Source organism: Tursiops truncatus, chromosome 4, assembly GCF_011762595.2.
Source record: "Tursiops truncatus isolate mTurTru1 chromosome 4, mTurTru1.mat.Y, whole genome shotgun sequence".
In the NCBI taxonomy this organism is placed as follows: domain Eukaryota; kingdom Metazoa; phylum Chordata; class Mammalia; order Artiodactyla; family Delphinidae; genus Tursiops; species Tursiops truncatus.
The window spans coordinates 96,424,186-96,447,656 of NC_047037.1; the positions used below are offsets into that span (position 1 = coordinate 96,424,186).

General features: G+C 34.9%; 1 protein-coding gene across 3 annotated transcripts in view; it reads right to left on the reverse strand.

Annotated features, from left to right (window-relative positions):
* Window positions 1-302: 302 nt before the first annotated feature.
* Window positions 303-23,471, reverse strand: part of TBC1D23 (TBC1 domain family member 23) — a 64,011-nt gene continuing 40,842 nt past the window's right edge. For 2 of the 3 annotated variants that reach the window (XM_019922661.3, XM_073804335.1), the window contains 10 exons: window positions 22,728-22,820; window positions 20,071-20,241; window positions 17,187-17,229; window positions 15,177-15,286; window positions 12,186-12,325; window positions 10,610-10,654; window positions 7,221-7,309; window positions 4,421-4,556; window positions 2,768-2,962; window positions 303-1,959 (listed from right to left, as the gene is read on the reverse strand). In XM_019922661.3, the coding sequence (XP_019778220.2) occupies window positions 1,878-1,959; window positions 2,768-2,962; window positions 4,421-4,556; window positions 7,221-7,309; window positions 10,610-10,654; window positions 12,186-12,325; window positions 15,177-15,286; window positions 17,187-17,229; window positions 20,071-20,241; window positions 22,728-22,820 (1,104 nt within the window). In that variant the 3' untranslated portion in view covers window positions 303-1,877. The remainder of the gene's footprint in view (window positions 1,960-2,767; window positions 2,963-4,420; window positions 4,557-7,220; window positions 7,310-10,609; window positions 10,655-12,185; window positions 12,326-15,176; window positions 15,287-17,186; window positions 17,230-20,070; window positions 20,242-22,727; window positions 22,821-23,471) is intronic. The other variant, XM_019922662.3, reaches the window with a different exon arrangement.

Consider the following 23,471-nt stretch of genomic DNA (forward strand, 5'->3'; position numbering starts at 1 on the left):
GATATTCATGACTAATAACTGGGCTATTTCAGATGAGAAAACTGAAGTTCAGATGAGTAGTTCAAGGGAGGAATTTACACATGTAGAATGTAATGTAATTAGTTTTAAACTACCTCTTTCCTCCTCCCCATCTAGAAGAACAGAAATAGGAATCTAATACTTTCAAACCTAAAATCTGAACATTTAAATTCCACTGAAAGGATAGCCCTCAATTTCCTAATTTTGTTGTATCCATAGAGATTTACAAATGGGGGGAAAGGAAGAAAGAGAGAGGGAGAGACACACTGTCCTTAAGAACAAAGTTTTGAGCAAACTGTACTGATTTATTTACAACTGTAATTTATAAAGAGTAACACAAATATCTTTACACTAATATTATGAAAGAAGTCCCATGGCTGAAATGGGCAAAAAATGAGACTTCAAGACATTTCTAAAAGGGGCACCAAAAGAAGGGAAAAAATGCAATACAACAGTTGTGGGGAGAGTTATAAATATCAAGTATTGCACCAGGTGCAATTTCATGCAAATGTCTTCAACCACTCAAACTTTATTATTTAGATATTAGAATAAAATATCTTGAATTATGTTGCCTTTTTTTCACTTGATTTCCATTAAGTAAATTAAAATAACTGGCTGTAAACAGAATACATCTAAATATTTCTCCTATCAACCCCTTAGAGACAATCCATTACATTTTAGGACATAGCAGGTTGTGAGGATTTGCTACTTCCCAAACAGATTTTATAAGCAGTCATTCCATGGTCCCAAACGTGTTCCTGGATTTCTTTCACCAAACGTGTCTAATATGAACCTCAATGAATTAAACTGAGAAAGCTGCAAAATAAAGCAGACCACTTTTCAGTTTTGTCATATTAAGAGACTAAAAATCTTTTCAAACCACTGGAACTTTAGTAAGAGAACAAAAACCAAAGAAGAAAAAGAAATTTCAGAAAATGATGATAAAAACTAGTTTAGACAGTTCTCTGGTTATCTGGCTTTTCTTTAGGTGGATAATAGTGCGGTCACAGACATAATCTCACTGAGGATAAATCCATGTGTACTCAACACCTGTTTTGAAACATTCTAAATCAAATATTCCTCTGGTAATAAAGACCAATGACATTTTTAAAGATACAAGTCAGTCCCCCAAGTGTTAATTTTAATCTTAACATGCCTACCTACTTATTATAATGCTTTTAACTGCTCCTTAGAGACAATTAGGATGAAGTTTAGTATCTGAAGCACTAAGTGTTCAAACTATTAGCTAATGGTGCAAAGATGACCTTAGAAACTGATGTTTCAACATTTCACTAGTTGGTCTGCATTTGAGTTGGCTGGAATCTTCATCCATTGCATTAAAAAAGATTTCACTCTTTTTAAGAACAGAAACAGCAAGCTAATTGTTAATCTATGTAATACTTTTTAGTTTCTGATACTGCTCAGTGGGTAAACCTAAATGTAGCAATTAAAGGGGTCTCTTCAACGAATTCTACCTCTAATTTTCAGTGAAGACACTGCAAATATATATGTGTATGGTTGTTTTTAAATCTAAACTGATGCATGTTCCCTTAAAACAGCTCTTCAAAACAGAACTGCATTCTGCACCCTTAGTTCATAAGGGCACACGGTCAGTTACTTCAAAGTCATTTAATAACTGACCTTTATAAGAAATCATTTTACAAAACCAAAAATGCAAAAGAAAATTTTAAAAAAATTTAACTTTCCAGAGATTGATTGTAATAATTTACACCTTCTTAGACTTGCTATTCAAGCACCCCCATAAGCAAATGAAAGTCTCCGGTTAGTATTCAGTCAGGAAAATATGTCCATATTTCTCTTGGTTGCCTTAATTTCTTTTGAAATAATTTTCTTTTATATTAACTTTCCAAAGCATCCAAAACTTTCATGATCTGTTGTTTTATGGCTTTGGTAGCATCTCCTGCATTTGGAATCAAATACCTACGGGGGAAAAATATATATATTAATATAGAGCCTTCTGTTCAGGATTCATCTTAGATATCAATTCCAATGTCGAAGTAACCTACAAATCAAGCACAGATGCCCTCCTATGTACTCCCCATCACTTATTTCAACATATACTCAAAAGAGTTATTTTTAAAGAAAGAAAATCTAAATGCAAAAGCAAGGTGATTTTTCATATTGCATAGAGCAAGGTGCAATGAACTGGAGATCAGGAGTCAGGAGGGCTACATTTGGTTCTAACACAAGTGTGAAGACCTGGAAGTCATTCAACCCCTCTGGGCTTCACATTTTTACCTGTAAGATTAAAGATGGTTTAGCTTCGAGAGCAGTGTGGTCTACGGCCCTTGTGCCGGTCCATGAACTGTTTGTCACTGGTACACAATGAGGTAAGGAAGAACTTGTACCAGAATGTAAATTAACTACATCATCCAGCACACTGCTTACTTCGTTGATACGTTTTTAAAACAAGAATTATTTGATGAAGGAAAATAAAAGCTCGTATTTCATTGCAAACCAGCATTTAGTGTAGCACTGGTGTAGATTATTCCTAAAGACCCCTCTGTCAAAAGGTTTGTGAAATTAGCTACTGCACTTAATGAAATCATGTGCTAATGGCTAAACCGTATATTACTACAAATTTGTAAGAAAAAAGATAGCGAGAATACTAATAAAAATGGTTCAAGTATCCTGTTCCACCATCCATTCCCCAAAATAGAGAAACAAACCGTGTTTAATAATGAACTAATTCAGTAATTCAGATAACATCAACCTAAGAAAATCTTACCTTTCGATTGCCAGGATTTCTATTCCTGAAGTGCTGCTGTTTCCATACTTGAAGGTAATTAGCTCAGGATGTTTTTTTTTGGATGTTATTTTAACCACAGAATTTAGTGCTTGTCGAGACTGTATATAAGCCAATCCTTTCCGTGAAAGAATCTCCCTCAAACAGTACATATGTGTTGCAGTAACCAACAGATGACTTGAGAGGGACAAAAGCATTAAAAAAACAAAAAGAATTTAAAGAAATGTCATTTAAAACAACTATTACTTCAACAGCCCCAATTATAAAAAATGTTCAACTCCAGATGAAATTACTTTTGAGTTAAAAAGTGAAGGCAAAGGATCGTCTATAAACAAATAAGCTATCTAGTAACAGCTTTTAATTTTCCTTTAGTTGTATGCAAAATTAATGTTTTATTAACAGATAATCCTGTAACTGTTTAAGAGCAAAAATTATATTTAATATAATAAAAACTACAATACAATTAGAAATCATTAAAATAATAAATTTTTAGAATCTACTCTATATGGTATTTGGAATATACTACCTTTCAGACTTTTAACAGTAAACTATCCTCATTCAACATACCATAACATATACTTTATGTCAAAGACCACTAAGCAATACCTGGACTGCCTTACATATTTAATAATATTCTGTAACTGGATCCTACAGGCAAAATAGGGATAGAATTATTAATACACACACCCTGCTTTGTGTCTCAGCTCACTTTTAGTATAGTGATAATACTCACATACTTTTATGAAATACAACAGGACAAACATCAGATATCCAGAATGTGGGACATTCTGCAGAACAGTTGGCCTAGACTCAAAAAGGATTCATTCAACATGAAGAAAAGGGGGAAGTGTGGTGAGGGAAGCAGTATTGTTCTACACTGGGTGAGACTAAAGAGAGATAACAGGCAAATGCAATGTGTGAAACAGGACTGGATCCTGGACCAGGAAGAAAAAAACAAAGAGGATAAAAGATACTTTAGAGACACTGAAAAATTTGAGTGTGTTCTGTATGTTGAATGATGTTTATTAACTTTAAAGTTTTTAAAGATGTGATAGTGCTACTGGAGTTGTGGAGGAGACTGTTCATATTCTTTGGAGATTTATGCTGAAGCATTTAGGGGTAAAGTGTCATATCTATAAGCTTCTTCTGAATGGTATGACAAAAAGAAAGTGTATGTGTATGTGTGTATGTATATACAAACATAACGAGAGAGATGGGGTAGTGTGAAAAAAAGTTAAAAGCTGGTGAGTCTGAGAGAGGCTTATAAAGATATTCAATGTACTATGTCTTCAACTTTTCTGTTTAAATTTTTCAAAATAAAAAATTACATTAGAAGTATTTTTTAAAACTCAAGACATATAATACAAGTTGACAGAGGGAAATTATATCTCATTGTGTGTTTATTATTTTTTTCTGCACTGCACAGCATGCGGGATCTTAGTCCCCTGACCAGGGATTGAACCCGTGCCCCCTGCAGTGGGAGCTCAGAGTCTTAACCACTGGACCGCCAGGGAAATCCCCAGGAAATTATATCTTATTGTACTTGGATACATAAAATTTCTTCTGCAGCTACCTTTTATATCATTACTTCCCTAAATTCAATTTTACTTCTGAAGAAGGTATTTTAAAAAGTACCTAGGAAATATGTGTCCACTTTCTTTCACTTCTTTACAAGGAAAATGATGCTTGACGTCTGGCTTGTTTATCCAAGTCTGAATGTTTACAACCTCTTTTCTATCATCATCTGACATTGAAGAACTGTCAATTTCATCTATAAAGAATTATAAGATGTTAAAAGTGGGTATCACCAACTTTAAAAATGATACATTTTTTAATAGTCTGAAAAAAATTTCAGTAGTATTTTAAACACACATGTTGGAAAAAAAAAAATTCTAACCCAGCAACTATATTTCCTTATGCCACTGGTACTACTATAAAAGATTATGAAACATCATTCTATATGGTGTGAAAATATACTTTTAAAATATTAAACTATGAGGAATTTCAACTTTTTTTTTTTTTTTTTTTTTTTGCGGTACGCGGGCCTCTCACCGTTGTGGCCTCTCCCGTTGCGGAGTACAGGCTCCGGACGCGCAGGCTCAGCGGCCATGGCTTACAGGCCCAGCCGCTCCGTGGCATGTGGGATCTTCCCGGACCGGGGCACGAACCCGTGTCCCCTGCGTCGGCAGGCGGACTCTCAACCACTGCGCCACCAGGGAAGCCCTCAACTTTTTTGATTTATATAACATAACTCTAATCTATGACTAGTCTGTTGAGTGATGGCAGAATTGTCCAATAATAATATTAGCATCTATCTTGAGGGCAAAGATGGCAGAGTTCTTTTTCTCTTGCTGGTTTCTTTTTTTTTTTAATTGAAGTATAGTAGATTTACAAAATTATACTGGTTTTAGGTGTACAACATAGTGATTCAATATTTTTATAGATTGCACTCCATCTGCAGAGTTGCTGGTTTCTGATTTTAAGGAAAATAACAACAACAAAAAAATCCATGCTGGGATAGATAAGTAAAAATCTATTTAGTGGGATTTTTTGCGAAAGAAATATAAGACATTCTAGTTATTTTGCTTTTCTAATTTAACAAAGGGGAATTACACTCCCTAGAGTTAATAATTGTAAATATTCTTCTCTTTGCTTTTTAAGAAATCAAAATATAAAAAGACATAATAAAAAAATGAAATCTCACATATCTATTCACCTCTAGCTTAAATAAAAAAGTGAAGCACTCATGTATTTCTGCCCAGGCACATCCCCCTTTCTTCCCCACTAAGAAACAGTGACTATGTGAATTTGGTGTCTCATCTTTACTTTTAACCCAACATGAAAATTCTTAAATGATATACAGTAGCGTTTTGCATTTTAAGTAAAATTTATATAAATAGTACACTGTTCAATTGTATTCTTCTGCAACTGCTATCCTACTCCCAACATTGTAAAATTTATCCATGTTGACACACATAGCTCTAGTTTTCTTATTTTTCATTACTGTGCAATTTTCCAGAGTGTAAATATATATGTGTATATATACATGTATGATATGTGAAATATACCATCATTTATTCATCCATTTCCCTCCTCCCTTTGTTAATGGAATAACACATATTTAGAGAGAGATAGAGACTGACAGGTAACAGGAAAATGGCAAAAGAGGGGGAGGAAAAAGGAGAAAAGGAAACAATTACAAATAGCACACAGAAGTGCATGAAACAGAAGATAAAGAATAGCTAGAGAAGGTGTTGGGGAAAAATCTGTATAGAAATAAAATACAATGTACTGATTATTTTACTATGATATAAAATAAAAGAAGAAGTATATTTTTGGATTTTATATACAGGAATATAAAAATTTTGTGTAGGAGAAAATAAAAATTCTGCGTATTTGCTTCAAAAAAAAAGGAAATAATATATAGAAAATTACATTTACCTCAATGCAGTTTTCAGGAAGTTGACTCTGTAATATCCATTAAAATGTCAAATGTGAGTCCCTCTAATCTGGCAATCTTACTGTTAAGAATTTACCCTCTGGATATACTTGCAAAAGTTAACCTAGATATATGCATAAAGATAGCCACTGCTATTTGAAACAGAAATAAAACTGGAAAACTACCAGTGTCAATTGGGAGAAGAATGATTTAATTATGGTATGTTTGTATAATAGAAAGAGAACAGAATGATTTAATTAGGGTACATTTGTATAATAGAAAGAGAATTGTGAAGGTATACAGGCTGAGGTGGAAAATATGAAACATATATTACTAAGTGGAAAAAGCAAGATGAGATTTGGGAGTATTTTTTTCTTATTTTGTACTTTTACATATAACATATACTTTACATACCATACATATTTTAATATATTTTTTCTAACTCAATACACATTAATATTAATTATGATTACTTAAGCAGGGTAATCTGGGCAGTGGGATTATGAACCAAAGTAATAAATTATTTTTTAAAATATAAAGAAAGACAATCACAGAGGATGACAAGCTTCCCTGGCATAATATCCCCATCTTGTGGCCCTTTAGGCTACTGCCTCCAGTTTCAAAAGGCTCTTTTCAGATGTCTCAATTCCCTCAATCTCCTACCTGGGTGGATCAGGGGGATTTAAATCCAATCCCATGGATTTAAATACTATTTATACACTGATAATTCCCAGATTATCACCAGCTTAGACTTCTCTCCTCAGCTAAAGACTCCTATAATCAACCGCCTACTCAGCATTTCTATGGCATAATTTAAGATGTCCAAAACCAAACTCTTAATAGAAAAACCACAGACTCTCCAATCTCCTCTACAGAATTTCACTGTGTCTTTTTTTTTTTTTTTTTTAAGCAGTTGTTCAGCTACTCCCAGAATTATCTCTATAATCACTCTTGGTGCTTGAGGAAAGCAGTCTATAAATTAGTGTATTGCCATACCTGTGTCATATTCTTCTTCATCCCCAATGCTGAAAACAGGCTTTACACCACGGTAAGGCTTTCCCACTCTGTCACTGCTGCTCACATGCCTATATTCAAAGAATTTTAGGAGGGAAATCATTACTTAAGTTACCAAAGATTTTCACCAAGTATCATTTGAATATTAAAACAAAATACAAATGTTCTGTGCGCCCACCATGTACCACCCAGTTTCAGGAGAGCTATGTTAAGGAAATTGAAACAAGATAAGGAAATTGTTAGCAAAAGTGGCATAAGGTCTTGGGTATGTGGAATGTTTTCAAATCTGTAAAAATTAAATTTTAAACAATTTTAATGTTCACATAAAACCAATGCATTGTGAAGTTCCTTAACCTCTCTGTGCTTCTGTGCCTTATCTGTAAAATGGTGGTAACAATATCTAACCTTCCTGGTTACTGTGAAAATTAAATCAGTTAGGACTTCCCTGGTGGCACAGTGGTTAAGAATCTGCCTGCCAATGCAGGGGACACGGGTTCAGGCCCTGGTCCAGGAAGATCCCACATGCCGCAGAGCAACTAAGCCCGTGCGCCACAACTACTAAGCCTGCGCTCTAGAGCCCGTGAGCCACAACTACTGAAGCCCGTGAGCCTAGAGACCATGCTCCGCAACAAGAGAAGCCCGCGCACCGCAATGAAGAGTAGCCCCCGCTCCACGCAACTAGAGAAAGCCCGCGCGCAGCAACGAAGACCCAACGCAGCCAAAAATAAACAAAAAAATTTAATCAGTTAATATTTGGTAAAGCTCTTACAACAATGCCTGGCATACAGCAAGTGCTACATACACGTTTGTTAGACAAAATAGTTTATGAAACCAAATATTCAAATTCCAGTAGGAGTGCCTAATTCTCATATGGGTACAAATGTCTTAAGGTTTTTCCTCTCATTTTTTTTTTTCATTACTGTTACTTTTGTTTCAACAGAAACTAAGATGTTACTTCTTTTACATAAATAAACCATGAAAATGAATTTGCCTTTCACTTTCAAGTGACAGAAACATAAACATGTAAACTCAAACTTAGTAAGTTCTGCAGGAAGTATGACCTCTCTCTTTTTTAATATAAAAATCAATACCTCATTACTTTTCAGGTAACCTCAAATAAACCAATAAGTAAACTTAAAATATTTCGACAAAATACCACATGTTTCTGGAGAAAGAGTATTGTATTATTTGCAGAGTAAGGTTCAGCTAAGATATTCTACGATGAAGGAAAACTATGGCTTTTTTTTCCTTGTCATGTATCGAGAGTTCAATGTGGAAAAAAATCAAGTTATGTGTCTTTAGTCTTAGAATTCAATTTTTCCAGAAGACAGAGATCAAATCTGTATTTTAAATGATTTCTTAATACATATCATCAATAAAAATGAAGACCTAATTTTGTTAAAATATGCTTAAATCTTTATTTCTCCCAAAACAACATTCCTCAACAGAAAACCAGTAAGAGTTGAGTATATAACAGAATTAAGTTAATCAATACACTGCTTACAGTTTAAGTTATAAAATCATTTTTTATGTTAAAGCATATCTAATGTAAAATTATCCAATAAATTATCAAACTATGCTCATTAAAGAAAATGAAAGAAATAATTCAAATACCTATGAAACTCAGATTCAGCTTACTTACAAAAGGCAAAGATAATACAGCTTTGTGTAACAATACTTTAGTGCGGTCTAGATTATAAAATTGTATGAGATTAAGTTATTGGTGCTCTCCTGATATTGAAGTATAAACTACTATAACATAGAAAGTAACAAAGATAATGTTTACAGTAAATGCTTGAACCAGAATATAAATGACATCCAAAAAAAAAAGCTGGACTCTTTAAAAAGCAGTATAGGGCTTCCCCGGTGGCGCAGTGGTTGAGAGTCTGCCTGCCAAAGCAGGGGACACAGGTTGGGGACACGGGTTCATGCCCCGGTCCGGGAAGATCTCACATGCCGTGGAGTGGCTGGGCCCGTGAGCCGTGGCCACTGAGCCTGCGTGTCTGGAGCCTGTGCTCTGCAACAGGAGAGGCCACAACAGTGAGAGGCCCGCGTACCGCAAAAAAAAAAAAAAAAAAAAAAAGCAGTATATCTATGCTTTTTTAGCAGAAACAAAATCTACAAGAGTTTGACTAGATTTTAACCTGATTTACTGACCTCAAAAACCAACCCAATTTATTCTAACTTTTCACTAAACTCTATTTTCAAAATGGATATATCTGCCTGTGGACTAGAGAAGATAATTTGAATGTTTAAAGAATTATTTGTGATAAAACTTGGGAGTTAAAATTAGACTAATTCAATGGTCCTGTAACAAGAGAAAACAGAAAGATGATTCACAAATAGATTATAATTTTAAAAGAAGCAACCTCCTTTAAAATTATAATAGAAGGTCTGTAACTGGCATTGGCCAACTCTTATCCGTAAGTTGAAAGTAAACTATTGTTAAAAATGCTACTTCTAATTCACTGAAAATATTGAAATGACCTGCTAAAAAAGTCAACTCCATTATTCTGAAGCTTAACTTACATTCAAAGTATGATTAGAATTTCTTTTTAAATGTTCATAGGGATTGCTATAATAGATATTCAAACTCAAATTGCAGAAAAATCATGAGTATAAAAACTGTAAAGCCATACAGTATAATGTTCTTTTGTTTATCCTAATTGAAGATCCAGTAGATTTCTAAACTTTAAACCTATGGAATCTAATGATGAGTATCCCGTTTTATTGGGGTCAGAGAAGAGATGGATTATATTTTAACATGTCCACCATGGCCTAATTTCTTTCAAGGAAAAGCAAAGGTAGAACCCTAGAACTATAGTTTGTTCACACCAATTTATATAATGTTAACTCACCAACTTAAATACATACATCTTATTAAGAAAAACCTAGCAATATTATAAAACTACATAGTGTACATGAAATAACAAAAAATTTGAACCACAAACTGTGCCTTTTCTCAGATGCTATAATTTTCCCTACTGTTAGAGCACAAGACAGAAGTAAATGATCTCCAAAGCTAATACCCTCCTAACTCTGAGACTACATATTTTCTTTGTTTCACCTTCCTCTGTCTCAGAATAAAAACTGCAGATTTTATGAAGTTGTTGGGTTTGAATGTACTTGATTTTCATATGAGGAATGGGAGATATAAAGAAGAAGGCAAGGAAAAAAATTAAAATGATCGAGCAAAAAACCAAAAGGAAAACATATCAGCATCACACACTCCTAAAAGCAGAATGAGAAAAGTTTAGCACTTGAAACAGCTGCATGAAATTTTAGCCAAGACAACATGAGGCTTATAGACAGCATGAAGCATGCTAAAGGAAAAGGATGGTCCAGTAAAGCTGCTCTACTCATTGGCTTACCGCTCGGTACATGTTCTGTCTGGCCAAGGAAGATTGAAAGACATTCTATAGCAAATTGAGGCAGAGGACAGAACAATATGATTATTAAAAATGCAAAAGCTTTAAAACAAAAATATAATCAGTTTTTCTAACCCGGGGGTATATTAAAAAAGAATATTTTGATCATCCCAAGTACAAAGAAAAATGAAGAAAAGTCAGTTTCAAGTGATTCTTTAACGAAGAGAAAATAGTCTTTTCAATTTAGAATTATCACTAGTTCATTTTAAAATAAATTTTAAGTGTTCATGCTACAAAATGTACCAATAATAGTACCCTAGGGCTTCCCTGGTGGCGCAGTGGTTGTGAGTCCGCCTGCCGATGCAGGGGACACGGGTTCGTGCCCCGGTCGGGGAAGATTCCACATGCCGTGGAGCGGCTGGGCCCGTGAGCCATAGCCGCTGAGCCTGCGCGTCCGGAGCCTGTGCTCCGCAGCGGAAGAGGCCACAACAGTGAGAGGCCCACGTACCGGAAAAAAAAAAAAAAATAGTACCCTAATTGAGAATGCACTAACTAAAAGTAATTTTAAAATTAAGGCTTTTGAAAGCAGACATAATTTTAATGAGCAAAAAAAAACCTTTCAGCCTTGATAACAACACTTTAACATTAGTCCATTGTAGACAAGGTACAATTTTTTTGGATTAGTGAAAATAATCTATATCTTCTTTGCTATTTATTAAATGGGAAAAAAAATCTCTGTATGCATATGTCCTTTATTTAATAAAGTGAAAATTAGTAAATGCCTTATATTCAGTTCTTAAAATCAAATACTTCAACTCTCCTAGGGTGCTGCAAGTAAGACATGAGAGTGAAATTAAATACTATAACACATTTCCAAGATCAGGCTTGCCTAGAAAAAATTTCACGCTGGGATTATTAGGTTAGCTTTGAACCCTAAGAACAAGAAAGATCAATGAGACCAACATGTGGAGGAAAAAAAACATACTGTGCCCTCACAGTTCCAGTAAGAAACAATATAACAGACATTCTTAAACTTATCATTTGTTAGCTGGATACTTCATTTGTAATTGGGAAAATAGGGGTCACACATGCTGTGAACAAAATTCTATGAAGATCTGAATTCTTAAACTTTACAAAAACGGGTTTCTGCTTGATTTAGTATGACCAAATTTTCTAGGTTTTAAATTCCTGAAGCGGAGAAAGAGATTCCTGCTATGAGATTACTGCACTTAGCAGATGATTCCCAACCATTTGACATGTGGGAAGCAGCTGCTATATGAAGTATCATATACATAATACCATTGGAATAATTTTTTTCTAATGAATGGCGTGAAGGGGCAGAATTATTACTTGCCTCCTATTCTGAGCAGTGGGAGAAGACAGACTAATCTTTACAGTAAAATTTTATAGCAATAAAGAACATCTCTGTGATGACAACGAAAACTGGAATCATCTAATAAAAAAATGTAATATACGATCCTTTTCTAGAGCACATTCTATTCAACTAACATTTACTGTTAAGATACTTTTCTATAGTTTTAATTACTCATCACAAATTCATACTGTATAAGCAACTCACCGGTCCACAGGAGTTGATGTATTCTCAATAAAACTGATAACTTTTTCCCTGACATTAACGGATTTTGTCTTCAAAGCAACAGTCATTTTATTTACTAGTGATTTCATTCCTCTATCATTTGAGCCATTAGAAGATTCACCCTGAAAAAAAGAAAAACAAACAACAACTTACTGATGGATTAACTGCTCTCCAAATGATTAGCAAGATACGCTACTGCTAAAGGTTATCTAGATGCTATGTCCTGAACTGGGTGCACCCCCCGACCATAAATTCGTGTTACAAGTTCTAATCCCCAGGGTACCTCAGAAAGTGACTGAATACGGAGATAGGGCCTTTAGAGAGTAAACTAAGGTTAAATGAGGTGGGCCCTAGCCAATATGACTGATACTCTTACAGGAAGAAGGGGATACATCAGGGATTCACATGCACAGAAAAAAGGCCATGTACCAACATCACAGGAAGGTGGTACTCTGAAAGCCAAAGACAGAGGCCTTAGGAGAAATTAAACCTGCTAGCCCTTTGATCCCAGACCTGTAGCCTCTGGAACTATGAGAAAATACATTAAGTCACCTAGTTGGTTGTATTTTGTTATGGCAGCCCCAGCAGACTGATACACTGGGTGAAACCATTTTAGGAATGGAAGGTAGAAATGAAAAATGAGGATATGTATTACACACATAAATGTGTGGAGGCTGAAATTACCTTATTTATTCAATAAGAAATAAAGTTATTGACCTTTTCTTAACTCAGATTACTCTATAAAGATAAGCAAAATTATAATCAGAATATCATTCATATAGCTAAATTTTTAAACATTTATTCCTTGTAAATTTTTGCTGTTTAAAACATTATTACTTAGGCCTTTAATTTCTCAAGAAAAGTCACTCTTATGTACCTAGTGTAATAGATGTGAGTATAATTCTTGAGTTGTATATAATTGCTCCTTTATACCCTACAGGGGAAGCTGGTAGTAGATGTCAAAAGTTTTAAAATGTGCCTATCTTCTGCTTATTAATTCTTCTTCAGAATTTATGGGGAGGAAATAATCAGAAAATGTCCTAGGATTTAGGAACTATTTGGTGGAAAACTATACTGATACTAAAAAAAAAAAAAAAAAAGCATTTAAAAATACTAGAAAATGCTCATATGTTCAATGAGAAAGCAGAAAATAAAACTGTATGTACACTCTGATCACTACTTTTAAAATAAAATACTAAAAAAATATGCATTATAAAAGATTTAAAGAAAATATTTCAAACTATGAATAGCTGTTATCCATGGTTGGGTTATAAATAATTTTGATTTCTTTATATTTTTCATATTTATATATGATGCTACAATGAACATGTATTATTCTTATTTTTTTATTTTTATTTTTTTTTTAATTCTTATTTTTAAGAGAAGTCATTAACTAAATAACACAAAAATCATGTTCCCATTGCCATATCCAAATTCAAAACCAAATTAAACTGACTGTGGAAATTCTTTGGTACTTCTGAATGTAACACATCTTTAAGACAGTTATCTTTAGCCTCAATCATTGTTTTTCAAATCTGAAGATAAAAAGTTCAATACAAGGACCATCCAAAGCTGTGGACAGGAATATAAATTAGAATAATGTTTTTTGGAGGGCAATTTGACAATAATGCAGAATTCTAAGGATTTTGACATGTAATCTTCTGATCATGTTATTTCACTTATAGGATGAAATAATCATGTCATATGCAAATATATTACTACAAAACTTAATTGTAGTAGTGTATATAATAGTAAAAGACTAGAAACAATGTAAATATTCAACAATAAGGGGACTAACTGAACACATTATAATACATCTATACTATTTAGATATTTAAAATGAAAACAGCAAATACTTATTAAATAAATGGTGAGCTCCTAGATACCTAGATCAAGCTGAAAACCTAATTCTCAGAGAAGACTTATCCGCTGATAATTTGGCAATAATTTGCTTTGACTTACATGGCTGAAGATAAGCCTCAATCAATCATCTAATGAGTTACAATTTTATAATAACTACTATAAGATATATAAGTGACAGGTACTACACTTTACATTCACTTGCACATTTAATCCTGTCATTATTGTGAAGAAAGCTGTATTATCATCATCCCTATTTGCACAGATGGAGAAACCAGAGTGGAAAAGATCTTGCTAGAGATCATGAAGAAAGTAAACTGTGAAGACAAAACCTGAATACCCAGGTGAGTCAGACTGGTAAGCCCAAGCTTGTAACCATCACCCTGTACTGGAGTTTTCCCTCTATTTCTTTAAAGAATGACCTTTAGGTAGATGAAGACCATTACTTGTTAAGAAAATGATTTAATGACACCTAGTTCAAACGACATGAAATACTGAAAACACACAAGACTTATTGCCCAAATATTTCCAAAGTAGAACAGAATGGATTTACCCACTATTGCAAAACCCTGCAGTAATGTACACCTCAATACCTAAAACTCAAATAAAATGGGATTGGCAACTGGTTCCTGTCTTCCTCTGCCTGGCCCATTCTCAAATATGGGTGGACTGAAGTTTTAATCATGTAGGTATGTGGTGGGGAGGAGAGCTACAGAGACAGTATGCTGGAGATGCAAACATGAGCCTCAGTATTCTCCAGACCCAAACTAATTGGGAGATTCCTAGAGCCAGCTCACTTTAGAGTCCTAGCTAGTCACGGGACTCAGAATTATCTCCACTGACATTTAAGCTGGAGTAGAAAATTGTCACTAGGTGATACCAAGCTGCAGCTGGAGAGGGAGAAATCTGAATTCAGCAGGTAGACCACCAGAACTCCTGGCTAGTTTAGCTGTTTAGGCCTGCTCCCACCATTTCATTAACCTCACAATAATATGATTCCTCACTGCATGTGTTTGAATTATTTTTACTCCATTTCTGTTATGGTAGCTGTTTAGTTGTTAATCACCTGGGCATTTATCCAACTCTGGTGACATATTCTACATATACACTTACATCAAGAGAAGAATTGACACTGCTCCTTGAGCCTGAGGTACTAGCAATCCAATGGCCATATCCATTTTCTGGTCCATCCACATTAATGTCTGCTAGGTGCTGCTGCAGTGCTTAAAGATAAATAGGAAGAAGAAAAAAAAGTCCTGACGTATCAAACCCTTTGGAAAGACTCAATACCAGAGAAGTACAATAAACATGTCATAGCTGAATGAAAAGGATCCAAGGGCATAATCATAGGTATTTCTTTCAGTACCTCTGTAAAGTACTAAAAGACCCCAGGCTACAGAAAGCCTTCCTTTTCCTCTTCCTTCTAAAGCCCTCTCTCTATACACATATAACTTTTCTTAATTGACCCTAAGGGTAACAGTAACTATATATATAGGCTTGATGTTTTCCTCTTTGGAAGGTAATCCTTAAAGTATTAATAAATAATCTTAGCAATGGTTTTATGACATAAAAGATTAATAGAAAACCTACGGTGGCTTTTGTTTACCATAAGGAGACATCAGTTAATCCTTCCCATAATAAAGCAGCAGTCTTAGGCATTAACTGCTATGGAAAGAGAGATTATTCTTGGAAAAGAAATAATTCATAGTTTAGAAAAAAGTTCCTAAAACCTAGGATATCTGTGCTATAAAAGAATACTTTTCAGACTCTCAAAAGTGTCTTGTATCATGACGTTTTGTATCATGTTGTCAGAACTTCCAATAAATAACACTGGGCCTTAGGCCAATACTTGCTTAACACTAGTACTTATTTAAATAAGACCTTTTGTTAAATCACTTTGGGTATGAGCTTCAAGGGTAGTTAGTTATCAGGCCATGATATACAGGAGAAATAATTCTTGCTAATATCAACAAAGACCAAGAAGAAATAGACCCTAACCTATCAAAATGTCTAAGTCATAACATAAGAAAATCATATTAAGCCAGAACTTAATCCTTATAAGACTCTTATGATTCAAACTCAGGATTCTATTGCCTCCAACAAATATTAATTTGATTTTATCATTAATTTTCCTAGTAATTATAGTTCAATATTTTTATATCTCTTTTCCTAATGAAAGGCGCCTTATCTTTTAATTGAAATATATTTGACATATAACACTGTGTAAGTTTAAGGTATACAAAATGTTGATTTGATACATTTATATACTGTAATATGACTTCCACTGTAGCAACAGCTGCACCTCTATCATGTCACACAATTACCATTTCTTTTTTGTGGTGGGAATAATTAAGATCTAGTCTCTGCAAGTTTGGTGATTATAATACAATATTGTTGTCTATATTCACTATACTGTGCATTAGTATACTGTGCCTTAGTACTCCAGGACTTATTTATCTACTAGTTGTAAATCTGTACCCTTAAATAACATAATTGTAAAAAAAAAAAAAAGAAAAGGAAAAAAGATAGTCTTTTTTTAACCTTACTATCCTGACCTACTCCTTCATATATTCTCAAATATTTGCTAGTAGGGATTCTGTCATTTTACTATCCTGAATTACCAGATATTATCTGCAGACTTGAAATTATCAACTTATTTGTTTTATTCTATTCAGTCAACATTTTTTCAGCAGCTAATACTCTCGTGTAGTTCAAAACTAAAATGAAAACAGAACAAACAAAAAAGCAAATAGTGCAAAGAGTATACAGTGAAAATTATTCCTCCTACTCTTGTTTCCCAGTCCTATCTATCCTTCCTTCTCCACAGAAACAAATCATGTGGGGCAGTTTTTCACCCCTCTTTACAAAAACATTTTCTACAAATACAAGCTAATTAATACACATCCACTTCAACAGTCTTCCACTATATATTCTCTCATTGCAATTGTCTATTGTGTTTGTCTTTATCTGTATGTCCTGCTGGCCTTGCCTTTTCTGAAAATAGTGAATGACTGAAGAGAAAGTGTACCCATTAACTAATTTGGTCATTCTAAATCAGCTCCAGTGATAGTATAATTTCCTCTGAAAAGTAGGGACAAAGGGATTAATAAATTAAAACCTTACCCATAAATCCTCCACTGGCAATGCTCACATATTCTTTGTTTTTCTGAAATGGAAAATAAAATTTAAAATTATTCCCAAATGCAATTTAATTAAAACTTCTGGGGGCTTCCCTGGCGGCTCAGTGGTTAAGAATCCACCTGCCAATGCAGGGGGCATGGGTTCCATGCCCTGGTCCATGCCACAGAGCAATGAAGTCCGTGTGCCACAACTACTGAGTCTGCGCTCTAGAGCCCGTGCTCTGCAACAAAAGAAGCCACCACAATGAGAAGCCCGCGAACTGCAACGAAGAGTAGCCCCCACTCACTGCAACTAGAGAAAACCTGCGTGCAGCAACCAAGACCCAACGCAGTCAAAAATAAAATAATTAAATAAATTTTAAAAAAATTCTATAAAACTTCTGATAGTTCTATAAGCATTGACAAATGTAATATAAGGTTATATACTAAATTTCTGAATTTCTTCTTTGACATTTTGGACTTTGGCACAGAGAAGTACATACATTTATTGTGTGTACTATAAGGTCTGGTGCTTGAGTGGGAAGAAGTGGACAACTTCATGGCTACTAATGAGACTGTGATTTTACTTGTATTATAGTCCCAATAGTGCGATACAGAGTCAAACCAAAATCAGTTACGCTGTATTTTCGGATGTTACTAGAATGGTTTTTAAAAGCTTGCCAAAATATTTTGGGTCTTTTATAAAAAGGAAATACAAAAGCAAATACTACAGCTAATTATGAAGAAATGACAGAATGTTAACATTTTACAAACTACTAAAAATTAATGAATCTAAGCAATGATAAACAAACAAAGACACAAAAAGGAAAGAGATCTGGGCAGTATTTACCTCCTGAGGAAGTACACAATACCCAAGACTTCCTAACCCTCCCACCCCCAAAAGTAATCTAACAAGTCCCTAGGTCTAATTACCAGTTTACAGGAAATACCAGGGATAGAACCTGATAAACAACACCGTGTGAATGCAATCTGCAAAATCCAGATTGTAGGAAAATATAAGACAAAGTAACCAGTTTTTCCAAACAAATATGTACAAGGAAAAAAATTAGGAAAGGGAACCTATAAATTAAAAGAGACTTAAAAGATACCAACCAGAGTGCAATGTCTTGTTTTAGATCCTGAGAAAACCAAGGGAACTTGAACACTCGTTACTTTTTTTTATAATAAAGTGTAAGAGTGATAATGTGGTTATGTCTTTACAAAGAATTTATAGAGTTCAATTCTCCCTACTTGTGGATTTGTTTGAAATTTTCCACAATAAAAACTGGGGGGGGGGGGGGAAATTTCTAAAACCACATTAAGAGCTCGAATTATTAATAGAAGTCCACAATATTCCAAATTCTTGCCATCTGACACCCTTCATAATATACAGCCTATACCAGGCCATTTTTAGAATAGGTCAATTAAATTTATAAGTAAAATGTGTTTGAGAACCTATTTTTGTTATTCTGTATAAACTTCTAAAATCTTTCCCCCAGTAAAGTATAACTTTACCTTATAATCCCTCTCCCAAATACCTTGCTCCTTCTCTGATTTTGTCTTTCAAGGATTGTCCTTTAGACCAGCGGTCCCCAGTCTTTCTTGGGACCAGTTTTGTGGAAGACAATTTTTCCATGGATGGGGGGTGGGGTGGGGGATGATTTCAGAATGACTCAAGCACATTATATTCATTGTGCACTTTATTTCTATTATTATTACTTTGTACTATATAATGAAATAATGATACAACTCACCATAATGCAGAATTAGTGGGAGCCCTGAGCTTCTTTTCCTGCAACTAGATGGACCCATCTGGGGATGGTGGGACCGCCTCAGCTCCACCTCAGATCACCAGGCATTAGATTCTCATAAGGAGCACGCAACCTAGATCCCTCATATGCGCAGTTCACAGTAGGGTTTGTGCTCTTATGAGAATGTAATGCTACTGCTGATCTGACAGGAGGTGGAGCTCAGGCAGTAATGGGAGCGATGGGGGGCGGCTGTAAATACAGATGAAGCTTCACTGGCTCGCCCACTGCTCACCTCCTGCTCTGCGGCGCAGTTCCTAACAGGCCACCGACTGGTACCCGTCCATTGCCCAGGAGTTGGGGACCCCTGCTTTAGACTAATTTTCTCAAACCAGATTCCCAGTAAAGTGGATGTAAATTGAGTGGCTTGTGTAATAGCATTCCTATTGTCTTCCTGATTCCATAGTTCAGGGCCACACAAAATGAGGACTTTAATGTATAAACTACCAAAGAATACCTAATAAACAACCATTTTTATAAAGAAAGAGCCATCACTGAGTGAGGCTTTGTAGAAAAGGTAGAGGGGACAGGTTGCATAAAATCGCTGATACAAATTAGTCGTGCTGAAGACAACATTTAAACACAAAAAGGAAAGGTGGCTAAGTGTCATGAATACATATACATGTACATTTATTCAATTTCAAAGTGAAGATATTAAAATGAATTATATAGCAACTGTAAAAAGCTGAGGCATGAATAGGCATAGAGAAAAATGCAAAAGAATAATCCAGCAATAGACCCTGATTCATTGAGGAATTCAGTATATTAAAGAGGTAGTATTTCATATTGACAGCACAACTGGTTAGCTATTTGGGGAAAAAATTTTTTTTGATTCCTACCTCACTTCTTACACAAAAATAATTCCAGATGGGCCAAGATTTAAACATAAAAGTATAACACATAAGCATGCAAGAAAAATCTGGGGGAGAAGACCTTTGTTGGCAAGACACAAAACCAATAAAGTGTTAAAAAAAAAAAAACAGATAAATTTGACAAGGTAGACAACAGCACAAAATTACCTAAAATTTCTTAAAGGTGATAGCAGTAACTAAGGAAAACTGAAATAATCTGTCGGCATACCTGTAAAAAGTGTGCCAGGACCATGTTCATATACATGTCTTCTTCCTCTCTGCCACTGCCCATGAAACAGAGGTGCTCCCCACCAGCGATGGAGCCAGACTCAATGGACTGCTTCTGTGCTTCCAGCAGGGATTTTACTGACTGTGCAAACTCAGACGGATTCTGGAGCATCTAGACAATTAAAAATTTTTTTAATGTGGCAAGCCTGTGTTTCTTATACATTTGCAAAACAAAATATTTTCCCAGGGTGGGAAAAAAAAACAATATTTATATTGCCACCATGAAAATAAAGCCTTTTTTTGTTTGTTTTGGTCATGCCACGCAGTTTGTGGGATCTTAGTTCCCCCGCCAGGGATCAAACCCAGGCCCTCAACAATGAAACTGCAGAGTCTTAACCACTGGACTACCAGGGAATTCCCCAAACAAAGGCTCTTATAAATAAAATCCCTGGGATAAAAGAAATGTGTATAAATGTACCTATAATACATCAGAAAACAAAAGTTGAAAATTCACAGAAAGATTAAATTATGCAAAGAAAATACTTTACTAGACAAAAAAAATTGTTTTTGCTGTTTGTTTTCTAAGCTTCAGTGTCTTTAGGTATCATGACAAGAAAAGTTTAACACTGAGTGGAAGGGTCCCTGACAAAAACAATACATTGAAATAAGCTATATTTTTTAGTTTCCACTTACATGGCAAACCATGAATTTCTTAGAGGACAGTCAGAAATAGTAGAAGCCATTTATTCATCAGCACTACTCTAGATACTAGAGATACGAGGATGAAAAAATTGATTTCTTACCCTCAAGAAAACAAGTATGCCAATAAATACAAAAATTTGTTCAAAAAACTGTTCATAAAAAGCACAGTGGGGCTTCCACAGTGGTGGCGCAGTGGTTGAGAGTCCGCCTGCCGATGCAGGGGACACGGGTTTGTGCCCCGGTCTGGGAAGATCCCACATGCCGAGGAGCAGCTGGGCCCGTGAGCCATGGCTGTTGAGCCTGCGCGTCCGGAGCCTGTGCTCCGCAGTGGGAGAGGCCACAACAGTGAGAGGCCCGTGTACCGCAAAAAAAAAAAAAAAAAAGCACAGTGAAAATCCAATAGAAAAATGGACAAACCATAGAAAAGCAATTTGCATTGATAAAAAAAATACAAATTAACAGCACACTTGAAAAAAGATGCACAACATCACTAGTAATAACAAGAATGACCATCATTCTTGTAAAATAAAAAATTGGTAATGTCCAATAATGCTGATGGTATGAAACAATCATTCTCACTTACAGTTGTAAAGTATCAGTTGATTCAGCCTTTCTAAAGGGCAATACGGCAGATTCTAGTAATGTTGTATATGCCCACAACTCTCAACCCCAAAATTTTACTTGTAGGGGTCTATTTTACAGAAATATTTGCACAAGTCCACAAAATATATATACGGATGTTAACTATAGCATTGTTTTATTACAAGAAAACTGAAAACATTCTAGATGTACATCAATCAGGCAATAAATTATGGTATATCTGTACCATGGACCACTATACAGCCATTAAAAACAATGTACTAAAATGAAAAGATCTCCAAAAAACTGTTAAGTGAAAATGCAAGTGAACTATTAAGTGAAAAATCAAGTGGAAAAAAAAAAAAGTGAGTAAGAAATATATAAATACATATTAAAGGTCTGGATGATTAAACAAACTGAGAGTAATTGTCAACTCTGGAGACATCCTTTGAGTTTTTTAAGAATAACCAAGTTATTAATGATGAATAAATTTTAAAAATAAGCATAAAAGAAGGACCATTTAGGTCTTCCTAGATGAATCAAGGAAGAGAAAGGCCCAGAGTTCACTTTTAGGATGCAAACAAGCTAGGACTGCCTTCTTCACCTATAGCACCCCAAACTCTCTGGGTTGTTTCACCTCCATTTTCCATGAGTTTCCTCTTGATACCACCTAGACCTTTCAACATGCCCTTTCAGCTTCAGTGTCAACTTTTTCAGACAAGTTGGGAAGAAGGGCAGATAGAATAGTCAGCAAAAGAAGTTATTCCTCTTTCTGTCTTCTCCATCCCTGAGGCTCTAATAACCCCAGAAGGGCTTAAATGATGTCAGTCCCAGTCCTACCAAATGCTCTAAGCATCTCTGACAATATTTAATTATCTACTTCATCTAGTCCTTCAATTCAAGTGACCCTAGGACAGCAATTTGAACAACTGAGCCCCTATACACCAGATACCACCCTTATTAAATATTACTTTATTATATGCATAAGTACTCATGATGGAAAAAAAGGCTTATAGACTAATTACCCAATCATAAGAAGAGCTAATATTCACAGAGTACTTACTAAGTGCAAGACACTATGCTGAGTGCTACATCAGGTAGCTCACAGTAAGAAGTTTAGAATTTACTGACATAACAATGGTAAGCAACAGTAAGCCATAGTTAACAGTGCTTTCATCTACCCTTTATGATGCCAAAAGGGTGTCCTAGGTGAAAAGGAAACCTGAGGCAACACTTTTATAAGGGCAGAGACTCCCTCCTTAAGCAGAAAGAAAAACATCCCCAATCTGGTACATGTGTATTTATTTATGGGCTAAAGAAAAGAAATCCATTTCTTCTCTTACTTTTTAAAAATTTTTAATCAGCATTTATACTAACCAGATCTGAATCTAAGTGGAAAGCAGTTGATAAATGCCCAGCATTATACTGTTCTGCAGGACGGCAATCCACCACAAAGAACCGGACTCCTTCCTAAAAGGGAAACATTTGACAAAATAAAACTTGCCATGAGGGTCACATTTTACACAATATAATATTAACAATTAACCAAAGAAGGGGAAACAGATAGATTAGAAATGGATCTCACATAGGAGGACCCATACAGACTCAAGAAAATAACCTCAAGATCTTAAATAGTTTTATTCATTTTAAGTAGTTAAAATACTCTGTATATACTGTTCTTGACTAGAAAGTCTTAAAATATGTAGCAGAAGAATGTTAGTTTGAGCTATAAAACTAATTATACTGGAATTTAATAATTTAATGTCTATCATGTTAAACACTTTTAAAAACACTATGTAGTTATAAACACAGATGTAGATACAATTCCTGTTTCTGAAAATAAACACAGATGTAGATACAATTCCTGTTTCTGAAAATAAGCCCACACACTTATCAACAATGCAATTCACATAAGGATTAAATAAATGTCTTTTGGGGGTGAGAGGAGGTTCTCCAGTGCCAGTCTGAACTGAAGAAGTTCACATGGGTCTCTTTAAACTAGATTACATGCTCTGATTTGTTTTTAAGTAATAGTTCTAATAAGAAAAATATGTGAAATGCTTGTTTTAAAAAGATCTACTGTAAAAGGCCTGTCTTTCCATGTCCGTTCCTCTTCTCTCC